A 27,000-nucleotide genomic window follows, 5' to 3' on the forward strand; every position below is an offset into this window, starting at 1 on the left:
GAGCTATCAGGTTTCTTAAAAAAACCTCTAATCTGATCCTGTTATATCTCCTGTGAAGAAACACTAAGAAAAAACACAGGCTTATCACCAAGAGTTAGGTCAAAAACCTGGGTAATAACTTTTATGTGTCACACAAGTGTCAGGAGGGTTTAAACATTTTCTTTGGGCATGGAGAAATCTTGTAAGTAGACACAAGAGACGAGCAAGGAAAAAGAAATCTCAAGAGGGGCAACAGCTCTGCTCTCACAAAGCTCCAGAAGAATGAGGCCACTGTAGTGCTTATCAATTAGTCTGTGCTTGCAGGGGTCCAAACTGCAATTTCACTCTGCCAATAACTCCACGCAGTAGCAACGCTCTGCGGCCGCCAAGAAAATTTGAACCCAAGTCTACAAGGCTCAGGAAAGCTTGCAAGGACGACAAGAACAGGGAGCACCCGGATGCAGGTAGCATTGCTGCGACGGCACGTACGTACCTCTACAGTTTCAAGGCTTGGCTCACTTTTTTTTCCCACAGCGTCCTCATTCCTCTGCCGCGAGCAACGCAGCCACCGTTCCTGATCCTCCGGTCGCAGGAGGGGAACCGGCAGCAACCGCTGCGCCCTACCGCGGAGCGCCGAGGGGAGGCACGGCACAGCCCGGCGCTGGCCGCACCGCGCCTCGCCGCTCCGCCAAGGGGACCGCCGCGCTCGGCCACGGGCGGGCGCAACAGCACGTCCCGACCCTGCGACCTCCCTAGGCGGCAGGGCCGGCCACCGGGCCGGCCACCGCCTCGGCCGCTCCTCGCCGCGACCCCACGGGCGCGGCCCAGGCCGCTCCCCTACCCCCGGACACAGCTCGCGACCGCGGCCCGAGGCTGCTCGCCAGCCGTGGGCTCGGCGCGGCGCAGCACCACTCACCCTCCCGCCGCACCGGCTCCGCCCGCGGCCACCGCCGCCCGCCGCGTCACGTTGCTTCCGGCCCCGCCCCGCCGCCAGCAGCGCGGCGCACGCGAGTGCCCGCCGGCGCTCCGCGCTCCCCGGCGGGACTCCTGCCCGTGCCGTTCCGGCGGGGAGAGGTGCTCGGGCGAGCGAGTGCTCTGTGGGCCGGGCCTGGAGGGCGGCGGCAGAAGGAGCGTTCCGGTACGGCCGGGCGGGACGTAGCTTCGCCAGCGGCGACTTCTGTCGAGCCCCGGCCCCGAGCAGAGCCGGCAGACGGTTTGTTTTGTAGCCGAGCCGCTGCTGCGGGCCGGGGGCAGCACGCGGCAAGGGCAGAGCGCCCGCCCGCCCCCGCGTCCCCGCCGCCCCCAGCCGGGGCTGCCCCCCCTCCCCCCGGGCGGCGGCGGCTGCTTTCCGCTAAGGGCGCGTGAAGTTACCTTTTTTTTGTTCCACCTGTGGAGCGCTTGGCTTTGGCCGTTCGCTTTGCTGAAGCGAGCGTTTAGGGATTTCTTGCGTACGAACGGGTTTTTCCCGGTCAGCCAGCGTGTGCTCTTCAGGGCGAGCGCTGCTGAAACGGCCCCTCCTTTCTCCCCGGCCCAGCCCCACCGCCGGGGGGTGAGCAGCCGCGGTGTCTTCGGGGGCTCCGGGGGAAGCTGCGGGTGCGAGGCAGCCGTGCTCGGGTACTGGGCAACGTTAACTCGTGGCTCACTGTGACTGCCCAGTACTGGTGTCGGTGGGACGCGGACTCTAGCACAGGTGGGCGTACAGCGGTGCTAGAGCGAAGTACGCTTCCTAGGAAAACTTCCAGGTGCGAGGTCCCTCTGATGTGAGGCATTCGTGACGCCGTGCATGCTGTGCCACGTGGGTCTCATACATGATCTTGTAAGGAAGACTGCAAATGTGTTGCAGGATCGTGTTTATGTATTCTTATAATAATTGTTTCTTAAGGTATATGGGACGTACAGTGGCACACTGGAAAAGTAAGTTGAGACAGATGAAGAAGGCAAGTATTGGGAGCACGGTATGTAAGACACTTCTTCTTTCACTACAAACCCCACAGTGGTAAACGGTGGCTAAAACTTGGCAAACAAATTCAACAGTGGCTCATGTACTTAGTGCCTGAACAAAATGGAAACACACTAAGGAGCTTATAGAAATTTTTAAGATGTCTTCTTTAGCTTTTTCTTTGCATTTTATGTATATTCTTACATTATAGGAGGGGAGAATGATCTCAGAATATTTCATTTCAGAAATTCACATTCTCACTGTTTCTGTTTGCTGGGGGGGGTGGGAGGGAGAGGAATCTATGGTGAAAGCAGGAGGTGGTACTCCAAAGCGGTACTCTTTCAGACAGCAAGAATGAAAACACTCGCTGCTATTCACTTCCAGTATGACAACAATCTGACAACCCCATAGAGAGATCTTAAGTAAGAGCTGGGTGGGCAGCCTAATTCACATTGCAACTAACGATGCACTTCATTAACTTTTTGTAACTCTGGTCCTACTTTGTAATCCAAAATTGCATCTTTCACTCAGTGTAAAAATAGACTTACTGCCTCAAAACAGGACACGTTGGAAAGATGGTTCCAGATAGAATGCTGTCCGCAGAGAAATTATGCAGCATTGGCTCAGCCCTCTGACATGGAGTATAAATATCCCATTCTGTATATCTGATACAAGTCTGCCTTGTGTGACATTGTCATACTGTTGCCTGATACTCAATTGCAACAGAGGCCATTTAAGCTCAGACAGTGGGGAAAAACATAACATGACAAAGTAGACACTGAAATAAACTGTCATAGGAAACTGCAGACTCTAAACCCACGTCCATGTGGTATGGCATGGCTAGAATTGAACATGCTTTAAGTCAGGCTTGACCAGGTTATGGACAAGGCTCTTTCCAGCTCCATTTCCTGCAATGAGGAAACGTCAGAGGAGCTAAATGTGTGCTAGAAAATACGACATGTTGGAGGTTAGGGATGTGACAGAGAATTACAATAGTAAGGTGATACACTCTTATAGCACTTCCATGTATCTGCAACTCAGAGAATAAAAAGAATCTCTGTAGTGACCTAATTGAATTATCTCAATAACGTGGAAAATGGAGATGGTAAATCCTTTTCATTCAAGCCATATCCTGACACACTTGGCAACGTGACATCTGGCAAGTTTCTCCAACCAATACTTTCTTCAATTCAGTTACTGTCACCTCTAAATTTCCTGGATTCCACAAATTAGAAGCATGAGAGGACACATGGCAGATATGTGCTACAGATAAGTTTTGCTAGAAGCCTTGCCAAGATATTACAGGCACAGTTGAGAAGCCACGTCTATCTAAAAGCGAAGCTTGTTGCTGTACTGGTACCACCAGCCACGTAACACTAGAATGCACATGTATTCAGACTGGCTTTCATGGGCTGCCCCAGAATCAGAAACAATGGAAGCAGCAGACACTTGCACAGAATTCTTTCCAAGCTAGTAAACTGTGCAAACGGTCAGAAAGTTAAATATGTGAGGTTACCTTGTAATCTGCATGTTTTAGATGGGTCATGGTTTTGTTTTATTCAGGTAATCTCCTTTGATATGCTAATTACAAGTTTTTCAGTTTAATTTTACACTGTTCTGTTGAAGTTTGTAATGAGGAAGAGCAACAAAGTTGCTATACACAGTATACGTACAAAAGCAACAAATACATTTTGTTAAAGGTAGGCCAGATTTCTCTGATTTTCTTGCCCATTATTGATTCCATTGGAGTACTTGACATTAGATGGGCCAGATTTTTCCATCATGTGAGGAATTTAAGATAAATTAAGATTAAATAATAATTAATAAGAATAAATAAATCCTTTGCTAAAGAAAATATATTGTAATCCAACAACTTTATGGAATGATTGAGCAGATTTCCTTAGCCTGTGTGATGCGGTGGGGCAGACCAGGTAATCAGAAGATCACCTTCAACTTCAAAAACAATAAACTTACGTTCTGGTCCCAGAGACTGAGCCAGAGGTAAGGTATTGCAGTAAGCTTCAGTCTCATAATACATCTACAAATTCTTCCCAAAATAATTTTTTTTTTTTTTAGGACTGTTCACAACTCTCTCTGATGTGCCACTTAGAATTTCAGTGGCTACCATTATCAGTCCAGTTCTATCTGGGGCAACAAGAGAATGTTTCTTATCTAGGAAAAACTGTATTTGGGCCTGTTTCTTCAAGGAAAAAAAAAAGATCAGGAAGGAAGCTGTCTTGACAAACAAATAAAATTCAATTATATTTCAGAGGATGGGACATTTACAATTACTGTGCTTTGTGTAACACTTGCTAATGTAAACAGTGATTAAAACACGAAAATTTCAACTGAATATCTGTATTTGAAAAGACATAGAAAAATAAGAGTCAAAAACTGTCACAGAGGCATGGTCGTCATGTAACAAGGACAGGTTAAAGGTGACTGGCAGACATGTCTACTCATGAAATAATAATTCAGGCCACCTGGGAGAGCTCCTGTATTTTAAATGTTCAGTTAGTTCCATGAAAAATCAGGTGCTTTTCCAACAGGAAGATGACTGCAGCTCCAAAATGCTTGGATTGAACTTCGCTCCTCTCTCCATACAACTTGGTTTAGGAAGCACTCTTGGTTTCTGGGAACATGGAATGTTCATTTTAACGTCCTCCTCCTTGATCCTCATTAATGCAACGTCTCTTGATCCCTCCATCTCTCAAGTGTTTCACTGCAGTGAGGTTCGCAGATGGTGCATACAGAGAACAGGGGCATGAGAGGACACAGGACAGAAGCTAGTCATGTGGCTTAATCCAAGAACAGAAGGCACACAGATATCATAGGCACAGTATAAGAACCCAAGGAGAAAAGTTTATGATCTGGATCATATTCTGAATGTATCAATTCACTTACCAAACTTTAAGTACAGGCCCTGTCTATTTGACTTTTCAAAAGCAGAGAATACTAGACATTATTAGAATCAACACAAAATACCCAGCCAGATCACCTCTATAACTTCTTTCCAAATTCAGTGCCACCTTGAATGGGAAAAAGATGTCAAATGGGAGTTTCCAGTGCATTTGGGGCTGGCCTCGTGGAGGTTCTGGCCATCTCGTCATGTCAGTGAAGGTAACGACAGTTGTCAAAGGTACTGTGCTTGTGCTTAGGAACTGTAACAAGAAGGAAAGCACAAAGAGTTTAGCAAGCTTAATACAAAAGATACATCTCTCCTCGATTTGCTAATGGAGACCCACTGTAGATGACTGGCAAGCAAGATGTCTTCAGTATGGTAGGAGTTAAGTGTTCCAGATATATATTTTAGTGGAGTAACTCCTCTTTCCCAAATTGATACTTAGAAGGTAAATCGAGGGTACTGGTCTCAGGAAAGATCAGTAGCTACTGTGCATCACATGTTACAGATCTCCAGAAGGGAAGCAGTGACTCAAGCTCTGCTAGAGTCACTGCTTTATTTTTTTATAAAATCATATATTTTATGTAAGATAAGATCACCTGGCCCTTTGAACAGGTGATTGCTGCCAGACAGGACTGCCACAAGCAGGGACCCAATACAACAATGAATTTATTTCTCACATTTTAGGATATTGTTTCAGAAAGGAGACAGATTGGTAGGTCAGTTGGTAAAGATGGAACAGGGGACTGAAATTCTAAGGCCTCAGTTCCTTTCTGTTTCAACAGAATGCTGTAAGACAACTAATACACTTGCTCCGTGAGCTATTTGGAGTTTCATGGCTGGCTTGGGCTGATTTAAGATCATGCTGCTGCCAAAAGAGCAACCTCATTCCCTGCCCTAGCTTCCCAGCTCTGCACGCTAACCTCAAGAGAGGGAATCTACTGGCAGCATACCTTCTTGCAGGCAGCATACCTGCACTGGTTTAAGCCAATCTGTGAAATCACCACCTCATTCACTTCCCTGGAAAAAAATTTGGAAGATTGCCTCTAGAGCAAAGTTGCAGGAAGCATTCGAAAAAGCTCCAAGACAGAATTCATGACTCTTAAGAGAAAAATACTGAGACTCCTGTTGGGGAATTTTTGTGGTACCTCTCGAGGCAAATTAAAAACACTTCTGTGCTTAAATATAAAAGAAAAAGGTAATGAACAATGCATTGGGCAGAGTCCTACCACAATACATGGTTCTACATGGAGTCTGCAAAGATGCGTCATGTGCAGATTCCTTATATACACTTGCACCAGCACCAGTCCTGAGAGCCTCAGCACGGGGCACCTCAGCCCGGCTGTGGGTCCATCTCCAAGCCCAGCTCTGCTGCCCAAAGGTGGCCCTTGAGCTTGGGTCCCTGAGCGTTCCCATTCCAGGGTGGCTACAAGACAATGCTGAGGCTGTTTCTTATCACCAAAGGAAACTTCACTCCCTTGCAAGGAGCCTGTCCCTGGCATTCCTGCTTCCAGCCAGTATAACCCCTTCTTACAGTTGGGCCTTCTTGCCCTCTGTGCCAGATCATTCCTCGGTCACAAATTACCACTGCTGAACAGTTACAATTAGAATTTCCCCTTCACTCCTGATGGATGTAAGTTGTCCTATCAATGGGTAAACACACAGTAGGCACAGTCACCTCAGTCAACAAGAAGCCTCAAAATTATTCTGGCTTTGTGTCTGGACCTTCAAAATCTACCTTAAAATCAGAGAGATTAGTGGGGAAAAAAAACCCATACAAAACCCCTCCTCAACAGCTGGGAGAAGGCAGCCACAAGCAACTTCCAGCATGCCCTGTATAGCTCTACATCATTTAAGACTGTCTTGTATTTTCAGGAAGTCCAAATACAACTGTGACCAGATATTGTGGATGGGTGTAGAAAATGGGGTGTCTTTCCCGGGTTCTGTGTTTTCTGGTCAGTCACTAAGGCAACTCTCCAGTGACACAGTGTGGTCTAAAGGAAAAGGTTTTCTCTAAAGAATGGATAGTTCTCAGATAGAGAATCTGAGGGCTAAAACAGGGAAGTGATGTAATTTAAAAGTAAAGCAAAATACAGCACGTATTGGTGATCTCACTGGTACGCTTACAAATGGCTGCAATTCTTAACCGCTGGGTATGGTACCGACTGGTACCTTTGCTAAAATGTCTTTACTAACAACCCTAATTTGTGGATTGCCACTGATGAAGTCGGTACTGATTTTAATGGTGTGGTTTTTTCTTGCTGCCAGAAACTTGCTTTCTTATCATTTGCTTTGCGATATACCTTACAGCTCTAAAGTAATTAGCATCAGCTGCTCAAGCAGATGAAATCTGAATCTTATAGTTCTTGATTGGCTAATCCTTACTGAGGAATATGTGCCCCGCACTTTTACTAAGAATGCAAGTCTCCCTCCTCATACGGAAGTTTTGTTAGTGGAGCCATGTAACAGCTCAGATTTAGAAAATATCTTGGTGGGGCTGGGGTGTCAGTTTGCCTTAGGGCAACATGTGTTTTACAAGGTGAACATTTTCCTATCATGTTCTTTTCATATATGTTGCAAGAAGGAAGGACGAAGAGGTACCATGAGACACATCCAAACAGAAGATGTAAAAATCTCATTTAGACTGAGTCTGAAGTTCAAAGAGTAGTAACAGGTCAGACAGATACTTGCCATGTCATACCTCACTGCCATGAGAACGCCATGGGCAGGTGTCAGCTGCTCCCCCTAAAGCCCTTGCAGAGAAGTATAAGCCTTGAAATATATGTGCTGTCCAAAAGACTTAGTGACGTCAGGAATCCAGCCTTGCACCACAATGAAAAAGGCTATTCATTCTCCTTTGCGGACCTGTTAGCTCTACCTTCCTGCTGACATCACAGAATCACAGAATAGTTTGCGTTGGAAGGGACCTTTAAAGGTCATCTAGTCCAACCCCTCTGCAATGAGCAGGGACATCTTCAACTAGATCAGGTTGCTCAGAACTCCATCCAACCTGACCTTGAATGTTCCCATCATGTAATATTCTCTTAGAAACCTGCTTTCTGGCCTACAACCTTTCCCCCTAATTCTTCGGATCTGCTGCCATCAGCATTAGCCTCTTCCTCAGCTACCTGTTGGTGATTTCAGAACCCCTAGAGGAATAGAAATACCTTCTTGCACGGTTTATCAGCATGCTATGGAGTCTGTGAAATATAAATCAACTGAAATTCCATATCAAGGCTTTAAGAGACAACTAGATAAACGTGTAGTTATTGAATGTTTGTAACTACAGCTTTATACTGAGCATAATTAAAAGTTTAAAGTTTGAGTCCTTAAGTGGCGGAAGGTGGTTTGGGGTTGGAAAGAAGATACCTTTTCCAGTTGTACAACTGATTGAGGACAATACTGATAAGACCATAAAACCACCTTTCTCTATGAAGCTGTTAAATACAAACTCTTGCCATTGCAGCCAGACCACTGCTAAAGTTCAGTAAATCTCAACTCAGTAATATCAAGACCATTCAATTCCCTGGTTCTTAAATAACCCGTGAATCCCATTTAATTACCTCTGTATGTGAGGGAGGGGTTTTAAATTCCTTACCTTCAGGGGGTGACACTGATAAAAGTACCGTGCACCCAGTATTTGAGCTTGTGGGTTGGACAGGAGGCCCACCTTAGTCCACAATAGCTGTATCTCCAGGGTCACAGGAACCATGCAACAGGAAGTGCAATTCACAGCCTGAAAATAAAATATACCTCAAACATCTTAACATAGTATTTTAAAGGTGAAAAAGGACCATTATGGTCAAAGTCTAATATTTTGGATAGCATAGCTCACAGAACCTGAATCAGTCACTTCAGCACTAACCCCATAACTTTTGGTCAGGTCAACCACCCAGTTTACAGCTATATCCATCTTGTTGTCATCTCATTTCCAAACAGAATTTGTCTCAGCTCTACCACTTGGATTTTGCATTCTATTAGGCCATCTCCTGACAGATTAATAATTATTAAAATAGAATTTCCCTCCTCCATGAGTATTTGTATTGCAAACTTTTACCCTTATTAGCTAATATATAAATATCCCTAGAAACTGGAAAATCAGAAAGGACAGTAATAATAAAAGCATCAAATTAATAGGAAGTAACCAGGTAGTATTAGTCCTAGAAGGCTGTCAGAAAACTAGGTAATCCAGCACTGGATTCAGTATTAAACTCTTTTTGCCCATTTAAATAGCAGGAACAGGATTCAAGAGATATTAAATCTGTTAGGGGTTTTTTTTGTTTAGTAAGTATCCTAATAATATGAACCATAATAAGAATGACTGCTTACAAGCATTAAGACCCCTGAGAGTCAGTGGATCATCACACAATGAAAGTAAGCCCAGATGAACAAGCTGGTTCTTTTTTTCCCATGCCCACGCTTCCCCAAGGCAATACAGACATATAAAAGGAAAAATATTCACAGCTGGGCTTTTTGCATTCATATTACCTGCACACTGCAGTGCTGAATCAGAATGGTTGTCCACTCTTCTGCCTGGGTTGAATGAGCACTGCCAGTTATAGCAAGGTCCCCTGCTCTGTTCGTCCCCTGAAGAGCCTCGTATAACTTCTGCTGGATGTAACTACAGTTACTTTCTTCCAGTATTGGGGATAAGCTGGAAATGAGAAAATAACAGATTTGACAAAGTGATTTCCAGGACAGAATAAAACCGCTATCCACATCTTTCCTTCATAAAGAGTATTTCTTCCGCTCTTGTAATGAGTCAACAGAATCATTACGGGAAGTATTGGTATTAAATGGATGCAGTTTCAATCCTCTCTGCAGTGAGAAGGGAGAAGAAAAACATGGCAGGGTAACGCATGATAAGGAAAACTGACAGCTCTTTAGCCATCTTATCACATCAGTGGTCATATACCTGCCCTGTCACCAACAAAAGAATGATGCAAATCATCAAAACAATCACTTTTTAAGGTTCCATTATAATTCACTCCTCAAATACAAACTCTACTCTTGCCCAAGACATGTTGCCAGACTACAGCCTCAAAATGTCCCAGAAGACCTTCACAATGTTCAGATTGTTCTAGAGGTCCACCATCTCTCTGATATTCAAGTCCTCTTAGGAGTATATGAAAGATCGATAGAGACCCATTGGTGAGCTCGGGGAAGGACCTAGACTCCACAGCAGTGTGTGACAGACTATGGAAAAACGTGCTAAGTGAGTCCACACCTTCCAAATGTGTCAGGAAGGGTGACTGCCGAGTGTGTCGTTACCTGAGCTTGCAGCCTGTCCTCATATTTCTTCCAAATTGTACTGTGTGTCTGAGGAACTGTGAGCAACTTCCATCACCTTCGCTTCGTAAAATGCTCATCTGTCAGACTGCATGTCAAGAAGCCAAACAAAAGCATAAATAGACAACATAGGACACCCAACTTGTATTTAACAATCCTCGCACCCCACATTCCTCCTTATCCCTATCACAGGACTACAATTCAGTCGTGACCAAAAGGCCTGCTGATGGCTGCAGTGTAATACTGAGGTACGCCCTCACAGGTAAAGGTAGAATCTCAAGTCCAGACAGTAGAGTACCAGAAGTCAATAAACCCAGTGATACATAAAACTCGATAGCAGAAAAAGGATACATGCTGCATGGCACCACTGTTTGCAATCAGCAGTGGTGCTCCAGTGACATAGCCAGGGTTTCCACTTCTAGGCAATGTATGAGAAAGAGTCCTGGTCTACAAAGAGGCAAAGGGAAGAAAGAAAGGAAGAGGAAAACATTAGCACCAATGAGATCCATTCACCTCAGAAGATCAAATTCACATTCTCGAAAATGTAAATGTAACCCATTTTTTGAATGACTGAATACTATGCACTACTAAAACCTCCATTATTTGTTTCCAAATCCTCTTTCTTACCTGGCAAGTTATCTGCATTCCAGGAGGTAAAAAACTAAATGTCAGTACCCTGAAATGTGGATACTACCAGGACAGTTCCTGAGACAATGAATTCCTATTGCTCAGCATTTGTCTCTAAGGAAGTGACAATATCAGTCTGGACAATTCTACAGATGATCTGCAGAGCAAAGCCTGCCTTGACCCTGATTCTGAGTGGCAGATTCCACTGCTAAATTGTTTTACGGGGAGAGCCTCTGGGGATAACTTCAGCAAGGTTGCACTGCACACTTATCAACCTGAGGTCACCACTTATCCCACTTTACATTGCCTCTATGGGACAAGGTTTATATGAACTTCAACACACATTAGCATTTCCCAGATTTCCACCCCCTCCAAAATAACTCCTTTTGCTGCTGCACGCACAAAGTTAAAGAAGTACCTGGAATAAATTTAGCAACTTTGTTCACAAACACTGAACATCTCAGATACAGCACCAGCTCCAATCCTTTCCTTCACAAGACCATGCTGGTGACCCTGATCTCATCCTCTCCCCTTCTCCCCCCACCAAAAAAAACCCCAAACCAAATCAAAACAACAGCAAAAAATAGTCAGATAAAAATAATCAGCCCCTTCAAACTTGTGCAGTGCAAGACTGCATGCTTGCACTGAACCTGAATTTTTCTACTAACATGGTTTACTTGAGTCCAGAGCAGTGTCCCCTCCTTCCTTCAACCACCAGCTGTGTCCCAGGGTTCTGGTACTACCATAACACAGTGACACTGCTCTAATCTTTTCACATCTCATCTGTACAAAACTGGGTCACAAACTACAGACTACGAACTTGGTAAGAGCCTAGGGAGGACGGGGGCACTGACCCAGAAGTGCAAAGTGAAGTGCTGCTGCAGAGAGGATCCTGAGGTCCCAGAGATGTTGCTCACTTTGAACCGGACAGAAACACTCTGAATCCCATGTGTGCCACTGAATTCTATCTCATAGATCACCTGAAAGTCCAGTTCAGAGAAGAATCAGAGGCAGAGTCAGGTAACAGGGCAATGACTTTAAGCTAGTGTTGAGCTGCCCAAAGGAAAGAAGATTCAGATACCTCAGAAACAACATTGTTACATGCGTTGTCTTTCATGTGGGGAGCTCCAGGTGGTGCGACTGCAGTGACCTTCACCTGGAGACAGTAAGCATATTAACAATTAGCAATTGTTTAAAAGGAGTGTGCCTTTCTTACTCTTTTCCACTGCTTTTCCATCAAAGTTAGATTTACCATCCTGCTGTAGCTGTGATGTGTGGACACATCACCCTGCTCCAGGTGCCCAATTTTTTCTAAGAAAACAAGCTACTTCCCTCACTACTTTCTGGGGAAGCTGATGGAGCAGATCATCCTGAGTGCTATCACACGGCATGTAGAGAATAACCAAGGAATCAAGCCCAGCCAGCATGGGTTCAGGAAAGGCAGGTCCTGCTTGACCAACCTGATCTCCTTCTACGACAAGGTGACCCGCCTAGTGGATGAGGGGAAGGCCGTGGATGTTGTCTATCTAGACTTCAGTAAAGCCTTTGACACGGTTTCCCACGGCATTGTCCTGGAGAAACTGGCTGCTCATGGCTTGGACGGGTGTACTCTTCGCTGGGTAAAGAACTGGCTGGACGGCCGGGCCCAAAGAGTGGTGGGGAATGGAGTTTACTCCAGTTGGTGGCCGGTCACAAGCGGTGTTCCCCAGGGCTCGGTGTTGGGGCCAGTCCTGTTTAACATCTTTATCAATGATCTGGACGAAGGGATCGAGTGCAGCCTCAGTCAGTTTGCAGATGACACCAAGTTGTGTGGGAGTGTTGATCTGCTGGAGGGTAGGCAGGCTCTGCAGAGGGACCTGGACAGGCTGGATCGATGGGCCAAGGTCAATTGTATGAGGTTCAACAAGGCCAAGTGCAAGGTCCTGCACTTGGGCCACAGCAACCCCATGCAACGCTACAGGCTTGGGGAAGAGTGGCTGGAAAGCTGCCTGGTGGAAAAGGACCTGGGGGTGTTGGTCGACAGCCGCCTGAATATGAGCCAGCAGTGTGCCCAGGCGGCCAAGAAAGCCAATGGCATCCTGGCTTGTATTGGAAATAGTGTGGCCAGCAGGACTAGGGCAGTGATCGTCCCCTGTACTCGGCACTGGTGAGGCCGCACCTCGAATGCTGTGTTCAGTGTTGGGCCCCCCACGACAAGAGAGACATTGAGGGGCTGGAGCGTGTGCAGAGAAGGGCAACGGAGCTGGGGAAGGGTCTGGAGCACAAGGCTGATGGGGAGCGGCTGAGGGACCTGGGGTTGTTCAGCCTGGAGAAAAGGAGGCTGAGGGGAGACCTCATCGCTCTCTACAACTGCCTGAAAGGAGGTTGTAGAGAGGTGGGGTCGGTCTCTTCTCCCAGGTAACAAGCGATAGGACGAGAGGAAATGGCCTCAAGTTGCACCAGGGGAGGTTTAGACTGGATATTAGGAAATTTTTCTTCACTGAAAGGGTTATCAAGCATTGGAACAGGCTGCCCAGGGCAGTGGTGGAGTTGCCATCCCTGGAAGTATTTAAAAGCCGTTTGGATGAGGTGCTTAGGGACATGGTGTAGTGGTGGGCTTGGCAGTGTTAGGTTTACAGTTGGACTCGATGCTCTTAAAGGTCTTTTCCAACCTATATGATTCTGTGATTCTATGACTCCAGCCCCATCTATGCCCATTCATTTAAAAGGACACCTTTCCTTATATCCCTTTTTTTTTTCTATTATGTCACACTTTTGTCCAAAAAATCTTGTCTCAGACACAGAACATTGCCATTATCCCAAGTTCCCAACCCATGGGTATTACTATAAATGCCCAAGATTCCAGATACGTTTTATTTCAGAAGCAGAAATTAATTTTCATTGGCAATAGAGACTGACCTTCATGGACTGCAGAATGGTGTCATTAACTGGGACCTGGGGAAAACAAACAAACCAACATACAACACCAAAAAGCCAACCGATTTGCTGGGTTTGCAAGTGCCTAAAGTCATGAAACCATCACTAAATAGAGCCTACATATTATATTGACAAAAATTACTTTGTTTATTCCAGATGTGTAAAACTTGTCATCAGTTTGTGATCTAGAAATCACAGACATAATCCACAGAAAGCATTTTTAGAACATCAGAAGACAAATTTTATTCTTGGCCCTGCTAATGACCTGCAGAATGCAGGTACTTTAAAATATCAGCATCTTTGATCCATTCCTGGAGCTCCCCCTTCTGGAATCAAGTAATTACTTCAGTTTCCATTTAAGGAAAAATTAAATTTTGGCCACAGTGACAAAGAAAGCCCTGCAAACATGAGTTAAATTTGATCAACAGGAGACTCTACTACAGTTATGTAGATTCAGATTTCCAATATGAGGGTAAACTGAGTCATTAGCCTTAATAAGGTGTTAATATTTACACTGCTGTTTTATCCTGGAACACCAGAGAAACTCTAGAAGGCGAGAGGAGCTATTTTCATGTTAACGTTCAGTAAGACCGGCATGATGAACCCAGAACAATAAATCGGTTATTTTGAAATTATTGTCAGGATAAAGAATGGAGAAAATGATATGGAATTCAATCTATGATTGTAAATAAAGCTAATATTGATAACTGGCCTTCAGTATGATTTTATGTGTATGATTTAATGTGTTGTGTAAAACAAATCCTCATTCTTTACTAAGAACATGCATTGCTTGGTTGATCAAGTTGGTGGAACAGATAGAAATACTTTGATAAACAGTCTGTTTAAAATGCAAGAGAGTTGTAGTTAAACCATTAAAGCTATGAAGTATCAATGAAGTACCTGTTAAATGCATTAAGAATTTGCTAATAACTGAAATTCATTGGAAAGTAGTTTGAATTGAGGGATTATCACCAGTCATGACATTTTTAACAGGATTTCCAGCAAGAAGGCCTTAACAATCAGGAGATCAGGGATGGCATACCAGATGACCTCTAGTTTTCCAGTTAGCTGAAGCTGCAATGGAAGGCAATGGAAAGTCAAGCAAATAAGACGTTGAGCAAAATGAAGAAATATTACATGCACCTTTAACACAGTGAAGTCACGGTAGTAGGAGGCAGCATCTAGGGCAGGGTCAGTAATGCAGCTCTTGCTCAAGTTGGCAAAAATCCGAGTACAGCTTGTGCTTTTACTGTCCAGGAAGCCTGAGTTAAGACATGACAACAGATAAACCAGAAGCAAACAACCCTAAGAAATTCTTCCCCCTTTACTAACCAGCAGGATTTCCATCAACACAAAGTCCACTGGCTCCCATTTTTACTGGCTGTCTAAGGGTGCTCAGTACAGATGATGAATCAAAGTAGATTAGGATTGGATCACCAGCCTGAAAAGACAATTTGGAGAAATCACAGACAAAGTGACTGCGGAATACTAAGGCCAAGTGCAAGGTGATGACATCATCAGGGCACAGAGGCAAATTTATACTTCTCCTTAGTGTACACCCAGTTTTGTCTAAAGGGTCACCCAAACTTTTAAATACAAGAAAACCAATCAGAAACTTTTTATACAATAAGGAATGAAAAGAACTGAGAGATAATATGGATTATAGGTAGAAAAATACGAATCTTTCAATCTGTTCTCATTAGATCTCATTACAGGCAGCTTTAGTAAAAGTATATCTGCAAACTGATTGCTGTTTTCTTTCAACTCACCCGGTAAAAGGCAGAGAATGATGGCTGGACTTGTGACGGTGCTAAGAAAGAGTGTCTGCCATACTTCTCTAAGAATTTCAAAAAATCAGATTCTTTGATATCCTGTGGCTGTTGGAAATAGTTCAGCTTTGCTAAAGGTTGAAAAGAGAAAAAAAAAATCTGCCAACATCAAATTACTAGAAAAGATAGATCTAAGAAAAAGTAAATATTGTGCCTATATTTTTAAAAGGAACAACTTCAGTAATTATAAGCTAGATAGTGCCTTATATTAATTAATCCATAGTAACACTGCTAACAGGCTAATATGAGCTATGAACAGGATAATATCATGAGTACTAATATGTACTGTTTCATGGGAAACAGGTGTCAGTACACAAATGTGACTCTCCAAAAAGCATGAAAACTGCTTAAGACAACTACCTTAATATGTGCTCTCATTTCTGTAAGATGCCCAAGTTAGACACACATGACACTTTAATGACAAAACACTACCAATATGTGAGTTTACTAAAAGCAACATTAAATGGATTCAAAATAACTAAGGTTGGTAAAACTCAAAGTAAGTATGAATAGGGAATAGGCACCCTAAAAACCCCAGACTTTCTATTGGTATCCCACAGTGATGCCCTCCTGACCCAGTGGTATTTAGTATAGTTACAATGTTATAATGTATTTAATTATTACTGCTAAAACACTAAGTCATAAAATGGCAAACTATTAAGGACATACTATTTGGACTCATACTAATGGACTTGTTCAAACAATAGACTTTTTAATACATCCAAATAAAATTTATTACAAGGTTCGAGGACTACAGATCATACCAACAACAGGAGTGAGTGGCAGTATCCTCGATTACAGTAGTACCAAAAAGAATTTCGGTAGCCTGGGGGGGGGGGGGGAGGGGGGTGTAGAAAAAAAAAAGAACTTGAGCTCTCAATGTAATTCTGCTGTTCGAGGGCAGGGAGGATCCCCAGATGTACAGAGCAGCAAGCAGAAATAAAAGCTTTTTTATATCCGAATACAGCATTAGTCAAGCAGTCAACTAAATCTTTTAAGGAGATAAAGGCCGAAGGAGTATTAAGCTCCTACAAGTTCACAAAAATAGGTGCACAGAGCAGCTTTCTTATTATTCACTTGAGGATATAATCATTAGACTGAAAAAGAAAACACTGGTAGTTGTGCTACTCACAACCATTTCTTTTCTTTGGAATGCAGTTCTTTATGTGTTCTTCTATCATCAAAGCTGAATACTTGCTAATGCAGATGAACAACATTACATAATGTAAAATATACCTGAAAACTGGAAGAAAAGGCCTTCTGCAGCAAAACTTAACATATTCAAACTGCTTAAGTTTTCAGAGAAAAGACATATCTAACTTGTTCATAGTGTAGTTTGCTCAAGAAAGCACATTAGCTACTAAAGGCTATTTAATCTCGTAGAAAAAGGCAAAAAAGAATTTCAGACAATTTAATTTGTCTGAAACCAGACAAACTTTAAAAAAAAAGAAACAAACCAGGAGCCAGGCTCATGGATAATGACTCTTGTAACTTTAAAATGCACTTATATTAGTTCTTCCACTGATTTAGAAGCGGAAATAGCAGCAATATTCTCCTAACACCTGCAAAGACTAAAGACAAAGTTGTTATCTTGAGGAGCTAATATGTGAAACAGGAATGCTTTTAAAAGTACTTTAAGTATTTTGAAAATATCCAGTATTTCCAACTGTCCCTGAGAACTGATCTCTTCCTCTTAATGAATTAATTGTCAGTTGGATCAGCAAGACCGCTTGACTCAGCCAGCTACATGATCATTAGACAGAAGGAACTATTAGGGATGAGGTGAGCAGTCACACTTCTCCATTTAGTATCAATACAGTCTAAAATCAGTTTAAGACATATGTGAAACTCCACCCTTAGCACAAGACAGTGAAAAGGTGGTACTGGGAAAAAATTGCAAGAGGAAGAAAGGGCCACAGAGGGCACAAAAGAAAGAGAAGATTAGGTGTCATGAGCTATCAAGGTTAGAGGAATGCCAGAGTTGTGAACAGCTGTCAAATGGAGAACAACAGTGTGAAAAAGTAGAAAAATAAAGCAATTGAAGGATGGCAATAGTCAGAAAAATAGGCAAGAAAGATGACTGGGTGAAGCAAAGGATGTTTTATGCCTCAGGAAAGACAGCTGAAATAGAGTACTGCACTCAAGAAAGAACGAGGACATGGAAAGAGCCATTAGTGACAAGCAGAGGAAGAAAAAACCGGCATCTTTTAGAAGTATCACAAAGAAGTATTAGTAAAACTTGAACACTGCTCTGGTATCTGCTAGCAATGGTTTCAGTGAGGTGAAGTCAACTTGTGCATCACAATCTCTTTGTTACTGGCCATGATAATTCATTAGGTTCAGAGCCTGTTCCCACTTGCCCTTTTCCAGGAGGCCCTCTGGAGCAGGCTTGGTTACATTTCTGGCAATGGGAGCTCATGTCACCATCCATCCTGGAAAGGCTTCTTCCACAATCAGTTGATGAGAACATATGTGTTTCTATATTCCTTGGGGAAAGCCAAAGGGGAGAAGGCTGTTTCTACCAGAAAACTTTATCAACCTTCAGGTGATCCCAAATAAAGTTTTTCCCAGATGTTCTTCCAATAACAAGCACAGAAAACGAAAAGGCCCTGTGAGCAGTGAATTCTGTTGTTCCCAGCTGTGCTACACCTAACATACACGTGCAATCAAATGTCTAGGGCTTGTTCAGTGGGCCTAATTGTGTGATAGACATGGGGCTCAAATACTAAATGGCCAGAAAAATCTGGTGCCATCAATCTGGACACAGATGATCCTTCCTCTGGATGAGATGACAAATTCAGAATCCTTCTAATTCTATTTTTATTATACTATGGGTGGCACGGGAAAAGGATAAAATCTAGCTACTTCCAAGTTACAGGCTGGAATACCTAGGAGCCTGATGGCACTTCCAGCTGTAGTTAAACCCTCATAAAAATTCACCTTTACTCTGAGACCTACTGAAAATTGGAATGGGTGAAGTTCTAGCACTACTACCTATCATACTATGAGGCTCTCATTGTTTCTTTGCTCTTCCCTGTATGCAAAACATTCAGGCGACATCTGTGAAGAGCTGAAAGCAGGACTAGATAATAGGAAGCTAACCCTGTTTTGACTAGTTGTTGGACCAATTAATGTCCTGAGCCCCTCCCAGCCTAAACTGCCCTATGATTTAGGTCAGAAGTAGATGGGACTGTGGGTCAAAACTCCCAGGCAAAAGACTCAAAAGGGAAAACAGTAAGTGTTCAAATGTGAGACCCTAGTGAATTGCAATGAATGCCAGAGAGCTGGACATCAAATCAGTCAAGTGAAGTACAATGTGGAAAGCAGAAAGATAAAAAAGTGTTAATGGCATACTCTACGAGGGTATATGATTACTAGAGAAAAATCATTGCCAGCAGAGAAGAAAGTATGAAAATAAGCATATGAAATAAAGAATCCAAGATATGATAAGAAATCACTTTCTGAAAAGGATAATAGTGGTATATTTCAAACATTAACTCTTATTTGCTGCTCTAAGCGTAGCAAACTAAGTAAGGTATCTCAGATACAGAAGCAATTGATAAAGGCTGATTGGTGTTTAGCCAGAGACCCTACCCTTAAACTGAGTGCAATGATCTTTTTTGTTTGTCTTTGGTGATGGGACTCTGATTCACTATGGTCTCTCTGGAACTATAACAGCCCAAATACTTAGTAACAATTATAACATGTAAATTTAAAAAAAGATTAGCTAAGCAGAGGCAATTTATGAATTAAATGTGTTAGAAAGGTTACTTACAGTCATCCAGCTGCACACAGAAAAGCAGCTCCTGTCCACCAGGGACAGCCACGGTATCAGTAGGATAAGGGGTGTTACTTCTGAACACGAGTGATTTTTCCACACACACTTGATTCACAGACCTGCAAAGACAAGCCCCCCTCCCCCCAGCAAACTGTTAAAGAGGCTATATAATTTCATATTCTACATTACTCAATTACTTCATATTCTGCATGACTAGATGCCAGCAACGGAACAGTATTACTTTTCATCAGCTTACATCAGTTATTGTACAATCTGCATGGATACTTAATTACAGAAAGCCTCTCTCGTCATTGTAGTAACTTTGTGGATATTCTCTATTTGTATATTTAGAAATCACTCTGAAATTCCCTGGAACAAAAAGTGGTAAAGAAATTCAGTGTCCCTGTATTACAGCTCCCCTCGGTCCTCCTCACAACTGCAACCTGCAAAGACAGGGTTCACCCACAGATTTTTACTCTCCAAATAGCTGCAACTGCCTTCCTCACTGACGGCGTCTCGCGGTTTATAACTGCTTTGCTGTCTCCCAATTGTATATTCTTTCTGAGTTCTTTCTTCCTACGATAAGACTTCCTAGTTCCCACCACCAGTAGCCTCATCACAGAGCAACCAAGCCCTGCTCTACCTGGGCCACGAAAATCTTGGCCACGGGAAGCCTTGGAAGCCCCGGGCTCAGAACTAGGCTGTCCCCCGTGCCCGAGAGGCGCGGGAAACACCACAGCGACACTAACGCGGCGGAACTGCCGCTCCCGCTGGGCGCCCGGTCCCGGTCTCCCGGCCCGCCTGGCCCACGCGCGGCAGCGCCCGCGGCGGCGGGAGCCCGTCCCCTGCCCACCTGCTGCCGCCGGAGAGGCGCGACGAGTCGGCGGCGCCGCGCAGGCCGCAGGCGCCGGGGGGCAACTGGCGGGCGGGGAAGCCGCCGCCGGCGGGGCGGTGGGGCGCGGCGCGGGCTGCCCGCGGGGCGCGGCGGCGGAGCGGAGGCGCAGGACCGCCGCGGCGGGGCCCGGCGGCGGCGATCTGGGCGCCGGCCCGGACCGCGCGGGCAGCGGGGGCTCGGCGCGAGGCCGCTTCCTCGCTTCGGGGAGCGGCCCCATGCGTGGCCCCTGCGGCGAGCTCCGCGGCGGCGGCTCTGGGCGGGGCGCCGGGGCTACAGGCGGCCAGCCGCGCCAGCAGCAGGGCCAGCAGCAGCCCCCGGGCCGCGCACATGGCGTCGCCTCGTCGCTAAGAAACGCGGCCCGCCACCCCTGCGAACGAGCGGGGCGGCGAGGCGCATGCGCGGCCGGCCTCTGCGGCCGCCGCCGGGCCGGGGGCGTTGGGCGGGGTACCGGTCTGGGCGGGCGGGGTACCGGCCTGGGGGGGCCGGGCCCCGCTTCGCTGCGCTCTGCTCGTTCCGCGCCGCGCTCCGCGGCTCTCGGCGGAAGGGCTTCGGGGCGCCCGAGGCGCCTGCTGGGAAGCCGGGGAGGTCTCTGCTGTGGGGACCCTGCGGGGAGGAGCGTGAGCGGCGGCGGCGTTGCCCGGCGGGGCGGTGGGGCCCCGCCGAGAGGGTGGCCTTCCCGCCGGGCAGCCGGGTTTCTGTCTCTTAGCTGGGACGGACGTGGTGCCGGGTACTAGTCGTCGGCATCATCAGGAAGCCCCGGAGACTCAATTTCTGTTTCTTCTTTTTTTCGTTATGGAAAGGTTGACGATGAAATAAGCGCACAGTCAGACTGTACCAGCCAGTATTAATGTTGCCGTCGATCCCGCTGGGTTGAGGACTTGTCCCACAAAATCCTGCGATTTGTCTCAGGTCGAGACAAAGCCGAGAACGAGCCCTTTACCGTAGCTGCAGCGAAAGTACTGGCGAAGGTGCTTCCGTTCAGAGCTGGGGAGGAGCAGGCTGGTTTGTCCTGAGCTTTCTGTCCTGGGGCCTTCTTAGTCGTCCTCCGCCTTGCAGCGTGTCTCCTAAAGGATGGCAGGTTCACTCGTGCTTCGGGTTTCCCGGCAGCTCTGGATACTGCATCAGTCTCCAGAGGCACGGTACTTGAAAGCGTGTGCTTTTTCTTAGCGTCCTAGCTTACCGTGGTATGGCGTGGAGCTGCCTCTTTGCAAACTCATCCCAGCAAAGCACGTAGAGAAGCAACAATGTGAAGAGGTGTATAATAGGAAATGGTACAGCCCTGTAATGCTAGCCATGGGCACATACATCTTTGAAAATAAAATTGCATGCTTACTGTATACTTAATGGTGTAAAGATGTTGTTTCATAGCAAATCTTGGTATGTTATTTCTCTGGTAGAATTAAATATTCTGCTATAGTTATACAGTGCTTAATTTGTCAGATTTTGCTTTTCTAAAGTAGCATGTTTAAAAGAGTTAATTTCAGATAACTGTAGATACTATATGTTAAAAGATACTAGAAATTATCAAATGTTAATGTATTCATATTTTGGCATAATGATCGCCTTAGAGCAGTTGTCTAACATTCAACATGAGATATCCTATTCTGCTATCATTTACATGATATAAATTGAGTATGTCACTAATCACAGGATCACAGAATCACAGAATCGTATAGGTTGGAAAAGACCTTTAAGAGCATCAAGTCCAACCGTAAACCTAACACTGCCAAGCCCACCACTACACCATGTCCCTAAGCACCTCATCCAAACGTCCTTTAAATACCTCCAGGGATGGCGACTCAACCACTTCCCTGGGCAGCCTGTTCCAATGCTTGATGACCCTTTCAGTGAAGAAAAATTTCCTAATATCCAGTCTAAACCTCCCCTGGTGCAACTTGAGGCCATTTCGTCTCATCCTGTGGCTTGTTACTCGGGAGAAGAGACTGACCCCCACCTCTCTACAGCCTCCTTTCAGGCAGTTGCAGAGAGCGATGAGGTCTCCCCTCAGCCTCCTTTTCTCCAGGCTGAACAACCCCAGGTCCCTCAGCCGCTCCCCATCAGCCTTGTGCTCCAGACCCTTCCCCAGCTCCGTTGCCCTTCTCTGCACACGCTCCAGCCCCTCAATGTCTCTCTTGGAGTGAGGGGCCCAACACTGAACACAGCATTCGAGGTGCGGCCTCACCAGTGCCGAGTACAGGGGACGATCACTGCCCTAGTCCTGCTGGCCACACTATTTCCAATACAAGCCAGGATGCCATTGGCTTTCTTGTCTCTTTTTTACATTACATTACAGTGCATCATTTGGTCTGCAGAGCTGCCTAGAGAGAAACACAGTATTTCAGTAATTCTAGACTTTTTATTACAAGCATTTCCATATGGTGGTTCAGATGGGAGAAGATTCTTAATTTCAACGTCATGAGAATTCTTCTCAAACAAATGCCAGAGCTTAGTGAAAACCACACACAGCTAATTCCTGGCTGAGTTTGGCTTGTAAAGTTACATTTTTGAATTTAAAATATTTTTGGGGGTACTTTTTGTGAGGTTCTTTTTCATGCAATATTTATTTAAAGTCTGAAACTCCCTGGTACAATATAATATAGATAACAAAAGTCTGCATGTGTTCAAAGAGTCGAATAAGGCAAATTCATGACAGAAAGCATGTCTAAGATTATTAAAAACACAGGCACTGTAACAGGGCCAGATGCTCAAGGTTGCCGATAATGAGCTGTTGGAAGCTTAGGGGATTCCTTACTGAGGAAATACCACAATACCCTGTTCTAAAGTGTTCTTTAGCCTTCTGCTGTTCATCTCTGTCAAAGGAAAGCTAACTGGCTAGACCTTTGATCTGATCTAGTTACATTCTTATGCTGCTCAGTAAGCACTAGATTTTCATCAGAAGCAGAGATGGAGAACAGATGTGTTAAGCCATTATTTTTTTTGCAGAAAGTAATGACAGCACAGACAACAGATGCATTGTGTCATCAGATACTTCTTTATCATCTGCCGTCTCCTACTCTCCTTAAAATACTTATGTCCACTCCTCAGTAGATTTACTGCTGCAGTGATTTGGTTACAAGTGCTTTCTAGGAACATATAATACAAATGTAATTCCAAATAGATTGATTTAAACTCTTATTCAGAGAAGAAGAATGGAAATGAATTTAATACAAGTTATGTGTTCATGCTCAATTTCTAAACAAAAAGAATAAGATGCATAGTGTCTATAGATAATACTTCCAGTTTGTCTAAATCTCTTGCTGCCTAGAAATTTTGTTTCTCCCCTTTGTTGCTCTTCTTTATGTGCATTCATGGCTTTATGTTAGTATGCAGCTTGGGGATAAATGGAATGTACATGTCTAGTCTCCTTAGAGTCATACATGAGTTCCAGGGTACATCATGAGATGGGACAGCATCTGCAGTACGGATAGTGCAGTTGGCCTTAAGCTCCCCTGAGATACGTAGCGTAGAGAAGGAGAGGAGCAACAGATGAGAAAATGTTATAGAAAACCATTTTTGTTCTCTCTTACATGTTAAAAAAACACACTACAGAAAAGTCCTTTGAGAAGGATAAACTTGCAACGCATGAAATGAGTTGTTTCAATCTGCAAACCAGAGCACGAAAGAGTCAGGAAGTAATTATAATTAAAAAGTGCATATGGAGCAAACCAATGGCTCACTTGAGGTCTGTACTATTCTCATTCAAGAGTATTAGGTCTGTACTATTTCTCATTCTCATTAGACTCGCCTTGCCTGTCAGAGGACTGGAATCAGGCACGTTATCCAGTACCTCATGTATTCAAGGAAAGTGAAAGAATTCCTGTAAAAGGCAACTGGAGCGTGAAGTAACCTCCCTAATGCACTTTCTTTTGACCATTTACAGAAGACCATTCTATTTGACCATTCTATTTTTAAAGTTTTAATTATGTTGGTTAATATAACTACCATCATCTCTTTATTTGTACAAATAGAGGTGACTATAGTGCCAGCAAAGAGTACACCAAGACCCTTTAGCAGAAGCTGTCAGTGATTAGCCAAAAAGCAAACCAGGAATATTTTGTTTCTATCTAAAGTTGTCAGGAGGTCATAACTGTTGTTGAGTAACAACTGGGGGGATGAATACCTATATCTTTGTCATGGTTTAGCTTCAGTCAGCAAGTAAGCACCACCCAGCTGCTTGCTCACTCCCCTGCAGTGGGATGGGGGAGAGAATCAGAAGAGTAAAAGGGAGAAAACTTGTGGGTTGAGATAAAGACAGTTTAATAAGTAAAGCAAAAGCCGCGCACGCGAGCAAAGCAAAGCAAGGAATTCCTTCACCCCTTCCCATGGGCAGGCAGGTGTTCAGCCATCTCCAGGAAAGCAGGGCTCCAGCATGCCTAACGGTGACTAGGGAAGACAAACGCCATCACTCCGAATGTCCCCCCCTTCCTTCTTGTTCCCCAGCTTTATACACTGGGCATGACACCATATGGTATGGAATAGCCCTTTGGTGAGTTTGGATCAACTGTCCTGGCTGTGTGCCCTCCCATTTCTTGTGCACCTGCCAGAGCATGGGAAGCTGAGAAGTCCTGGACTAGTGCAGCAACAACTAAAACATCTCTGTGTTATCAACACTGTTTTCAGTACAAATCCAAAACATAGCCCCATACCAGCCACTATAAAGAAAAAGAACTCTATCTCAGCTGAAACCAGGACATCTTCATTTCCAGATTTGAGTACACAGTATATTGGGTTACAATTTAAGAAAAGTCAGAAAGCTTAGCTAAGTAAACTGTGACCATCCCTCAACTCTACACTTCTTTTTTTAATCAATTCTTTGATTGAATTCCTTTCAGTTCCTTTCCAAATTAATTAAAATGGGTGATTTTAACTTGGTCTTTATTGTTTGTTTGTTTCTGTATTTTCCTGGTCATTTTACTATGACATAATTAGTAGATTTTTATATTCACTTTTATATTACAAACCATGTGACCAGTTTTCATTATGTAGCAGTCAGTAATTTTTAATTAAATTTGGGGATAATGCAGCCAGGCCCTTAACACACGTATTTCATGAGGATGAATAATAAATGGAATAATTTGAGAGCTTTATATTATTGTGGTGCCATTTTGGCTATTATCTACATTTTCAGGAGTGCTTCTTTCTGAGTCAATATGTGTAGAGCTTCCACATCTTGATTTTTGTATCAGGAGACACTAGTCCTACCTGTGTCTGGGATTCTGCCAAAGGACATCAGGAAGAAGTGGCTGGCCTATAGCTGAGTCATGCACTAAGAGGTACAAAGTTTGGGTACAAACATTTTAAGTGTATCACGGTAAGTCACAGCAAGCCGTTGCCATTAACTACCTAACATAATTGGACAAGACCAATATGTTGCTTTCTGCTTCAGGAATCACCATAGGTTTGCTATAGGGTTTTTTTTCCTTGCTCACCTAAAGTTTTCAGATTAGTTTTATTTCTGTTTATTAACATTCATACAAGCAAGACAGTTACTTAATTTCAATGGACTGTGTGGACAGGAGTAGGCAGGAGAACAGGGAGAGAATAGGAAGGAGTCTACTGCTGAATTCTTTACAGGTCCTTGTATATATTTGTAATGTTTCCTATGCTTCATAAACTGCAGGATCTTCTACTGTTCTGAAATATACAGTATGGGTGACATCCAGTAGCTGGGCCTGCAGCACAAGAACTTGTTGCACTTCCCATTTGTGTTGTTTGTCACCCCTACGGCCTCTCCTGATACTCATCTTTCATTCAGCTACGGATGACTGCAAGAAACGTCTTTGGAAACTCACCAGCACAGCACTGCCGCACTTCAGAATGGTGTGTTCTGTCCATCAGGATTGGAACACCCTACCAGAACAGGATTTCAATTTAGCTCAAAGCGCAAAGGGCTTAGGTTTAAAATTGTATTTATATATGTAAGCCTTCATATTGTCTTCATGACTACGGTGATTTACTTCACAGAATCTGCCGTGACTAAGCAGCTGGGGGGAAATCATGAAGGCCTAAATACGTCATTTGGTATGTCTTGATGTCAGCGCTGTCAGGGAGCTTCCAGGATTTTTGACTGTATCTCTTTTCTGGACTGTAGTTCTCTGAAGGTTTGGGTTTTTTAATCATAACATTGTGCCTGGTGACATACAGTGAAATGACTCTCAAAAGATAATTGTTCGTACCCTAGCCTCTGGCTTCTTTCTGCATTGGCAGATACAATCCAAATGTCCTTTGGCATTTTGTTCTGCTTGAGCCCTGAGCTTCAGTCACTGGTGGTGTATGCTTTATCTCAAAAGGTTTTCATGTTAGAGGCTTTCAAGACGGGGACAAAAATTACTGGTGACAGCATTTCTTAGCAATACTTTTATCTACAGAAGCTATCAATCATCGCCTTTGTTAACCTGTGGCTGTCTGAGAATTGATTTTATACAGCGTATGCTTAATAATGAAAGTGTGCGTGTGTTACACGCTTAAATGCGCTGGTTTTTAGGGGGAGCAAGAGATCTGTGCCGTGGCACAAGCCGCAGCAATAACACTGCTAAACAGTAGCAGCAGTCTTCCCCGGAGGAAGATGTGTTTACTTTCCTTCAGAAAGACTTCGCTGCAGGCCGCTCCAACTCCCTCGCGCCTTTGCAACGCCTGGTGCCGTAGCTGTTCGCGGGCAGGACAGACGCGGGCCTGCTGCCGGGCGTCCGGCCCCTCCTGCGGCGGCCGTCGCCCTCCCGCCAGTGCCGCGGCTGCCGGCACCCGGGCCGCGGGCCCGCCGGCCGTGCCCCCGCGCGGCGGGGCGGGGCGGGGCGCGGCGGGGCGGCGGGCGCGGGTCCCGCCGGGCTGGTTCGTCCCCTGGGGTGA

At 44.7% G+C, this 27,000-nt stretch overlaps 2 protein-coding genes and 1 long non-coding RNA gene across 11 annotated transcripts in view; 1 reads left to right on the top strand and 2 right to left on the bottom strand.

The window, feature by feature from the left end:
• The window catches only part of ALDH18A1 (aldehyde dehydrogenase 18 family member A1), a 40,396-nt gene extending 38,895 nt beyond the window's left edge, over positions 1-1,501 (bottom strand). For 7 of the 8 annotated variants that reach the window (XM_075504240.1, XM_075504238.1, XM_075504237.1 and 4 more), the window contains exon 1: positions 896-1,009. The gene's annotated coding sequence lies outside the window, so the exon portion shown is untranslated. Of the gene's footprint in view, positions 1-895; positions 1,010-1,350 lie in introns of those variants that run through there. The other variant, XM_075504233.1, reaches the window with a different exon arrangement.
• Positions 1,003-4,550, top strand: LOC142411049 (uncharacterized). Its single transcript, XR_012776091.1, has 2 exons — positions 1,003-1,117; positions 1,862-4,550. It is a non-coding gene; the product is annotated as an uncharacterized LOC142411049 (long non-coding RNA).
• TCTN3 (tectonic family member 3) lies at positions 4,168-21,369 on the bottom strand. Of its 2 annotated transcripts, XM_075504246.1 has the most exons (13): positions 20,113-21,367; positions 19,257-19,378; positions 15,422-15,552; positions 14,985-15,093; positions 14,796-14,914; positions 13,635-13,670; positions 11,818-11,892; positions 11,591-11,716; positions 10,461-10,556; positions 10,092-10,189; positions 9,309-9,474; positions 8,419-8,556; positions 4,168-5,079 (listed from the first exon to the last, which is right to left on the bottom strand). In XM_075504246.1, the coding sequence occupies exons 1-13, from the start codon at positions 20,481-20,483 to the stop codon at positions 4,858-4,860; spliced, it is 1,809 nt and encodes a 602-aa protein (XP_075360361.1). In that variant the 5' UTR covers positions 20,484-21,367; the 3' UTR covers positions 4,168-4,857. The 2 variants fall into 2 exon arrangements, with proteins under 2 accessions (XP_075360361.1, XP_075360362.1); XM_075504247.1 differs by lacking the exon at positions 13,635-13,670 and having other exon boundaries at positions 20,113-21,369.
• Positions 21,370-27,000: the final 5,631 nt, after the last annotated feature.

Source organism: Mycteria americana, chromosome 6, assembly GCF_035582795.1.
Source record: "Mycteria americana isolate JAX WOST 10 ecotype Jacksonville Zoo and Gardens chromosome 6, USCA_MyAme_1.0, whole genome shotgun sequence".
Taxonomy (NCBI): Eukaryota; Metazoa; Chordata; class Aves; order Ciconiiformes; family Ciconiidae; genus Mycteria; species Mycteria americana.

What these genes read in the sequence shown, in the direction of transcription:
- TCTN3 (XM_075504246.1), bottom strand. Translation starts at nt 20,483, where the DNA reads ATGTGCGCGGCCCGGGGGCTGCTGCTGGCCCTGCTGCTGGCGCGGCTG. An exon ending in CCATTCTGCAGTCCATGAAG is followed by an intron (nt 11,893 to 13,634) that starts GTCAGTCTCTAT and finishes TACTGTCTCCAG; the next exon opens with GTGAAGGTCACTGCAGTCGC. An exon ending in TTCAGCACTGCAGTGTGCAG is followed by an intron (nt 8,557 to 9,308) that starts GTAATATGAATG and finishes TTTTATTTTCAG; the next exon opens with GCTGTGAATTGCACTTCCTG.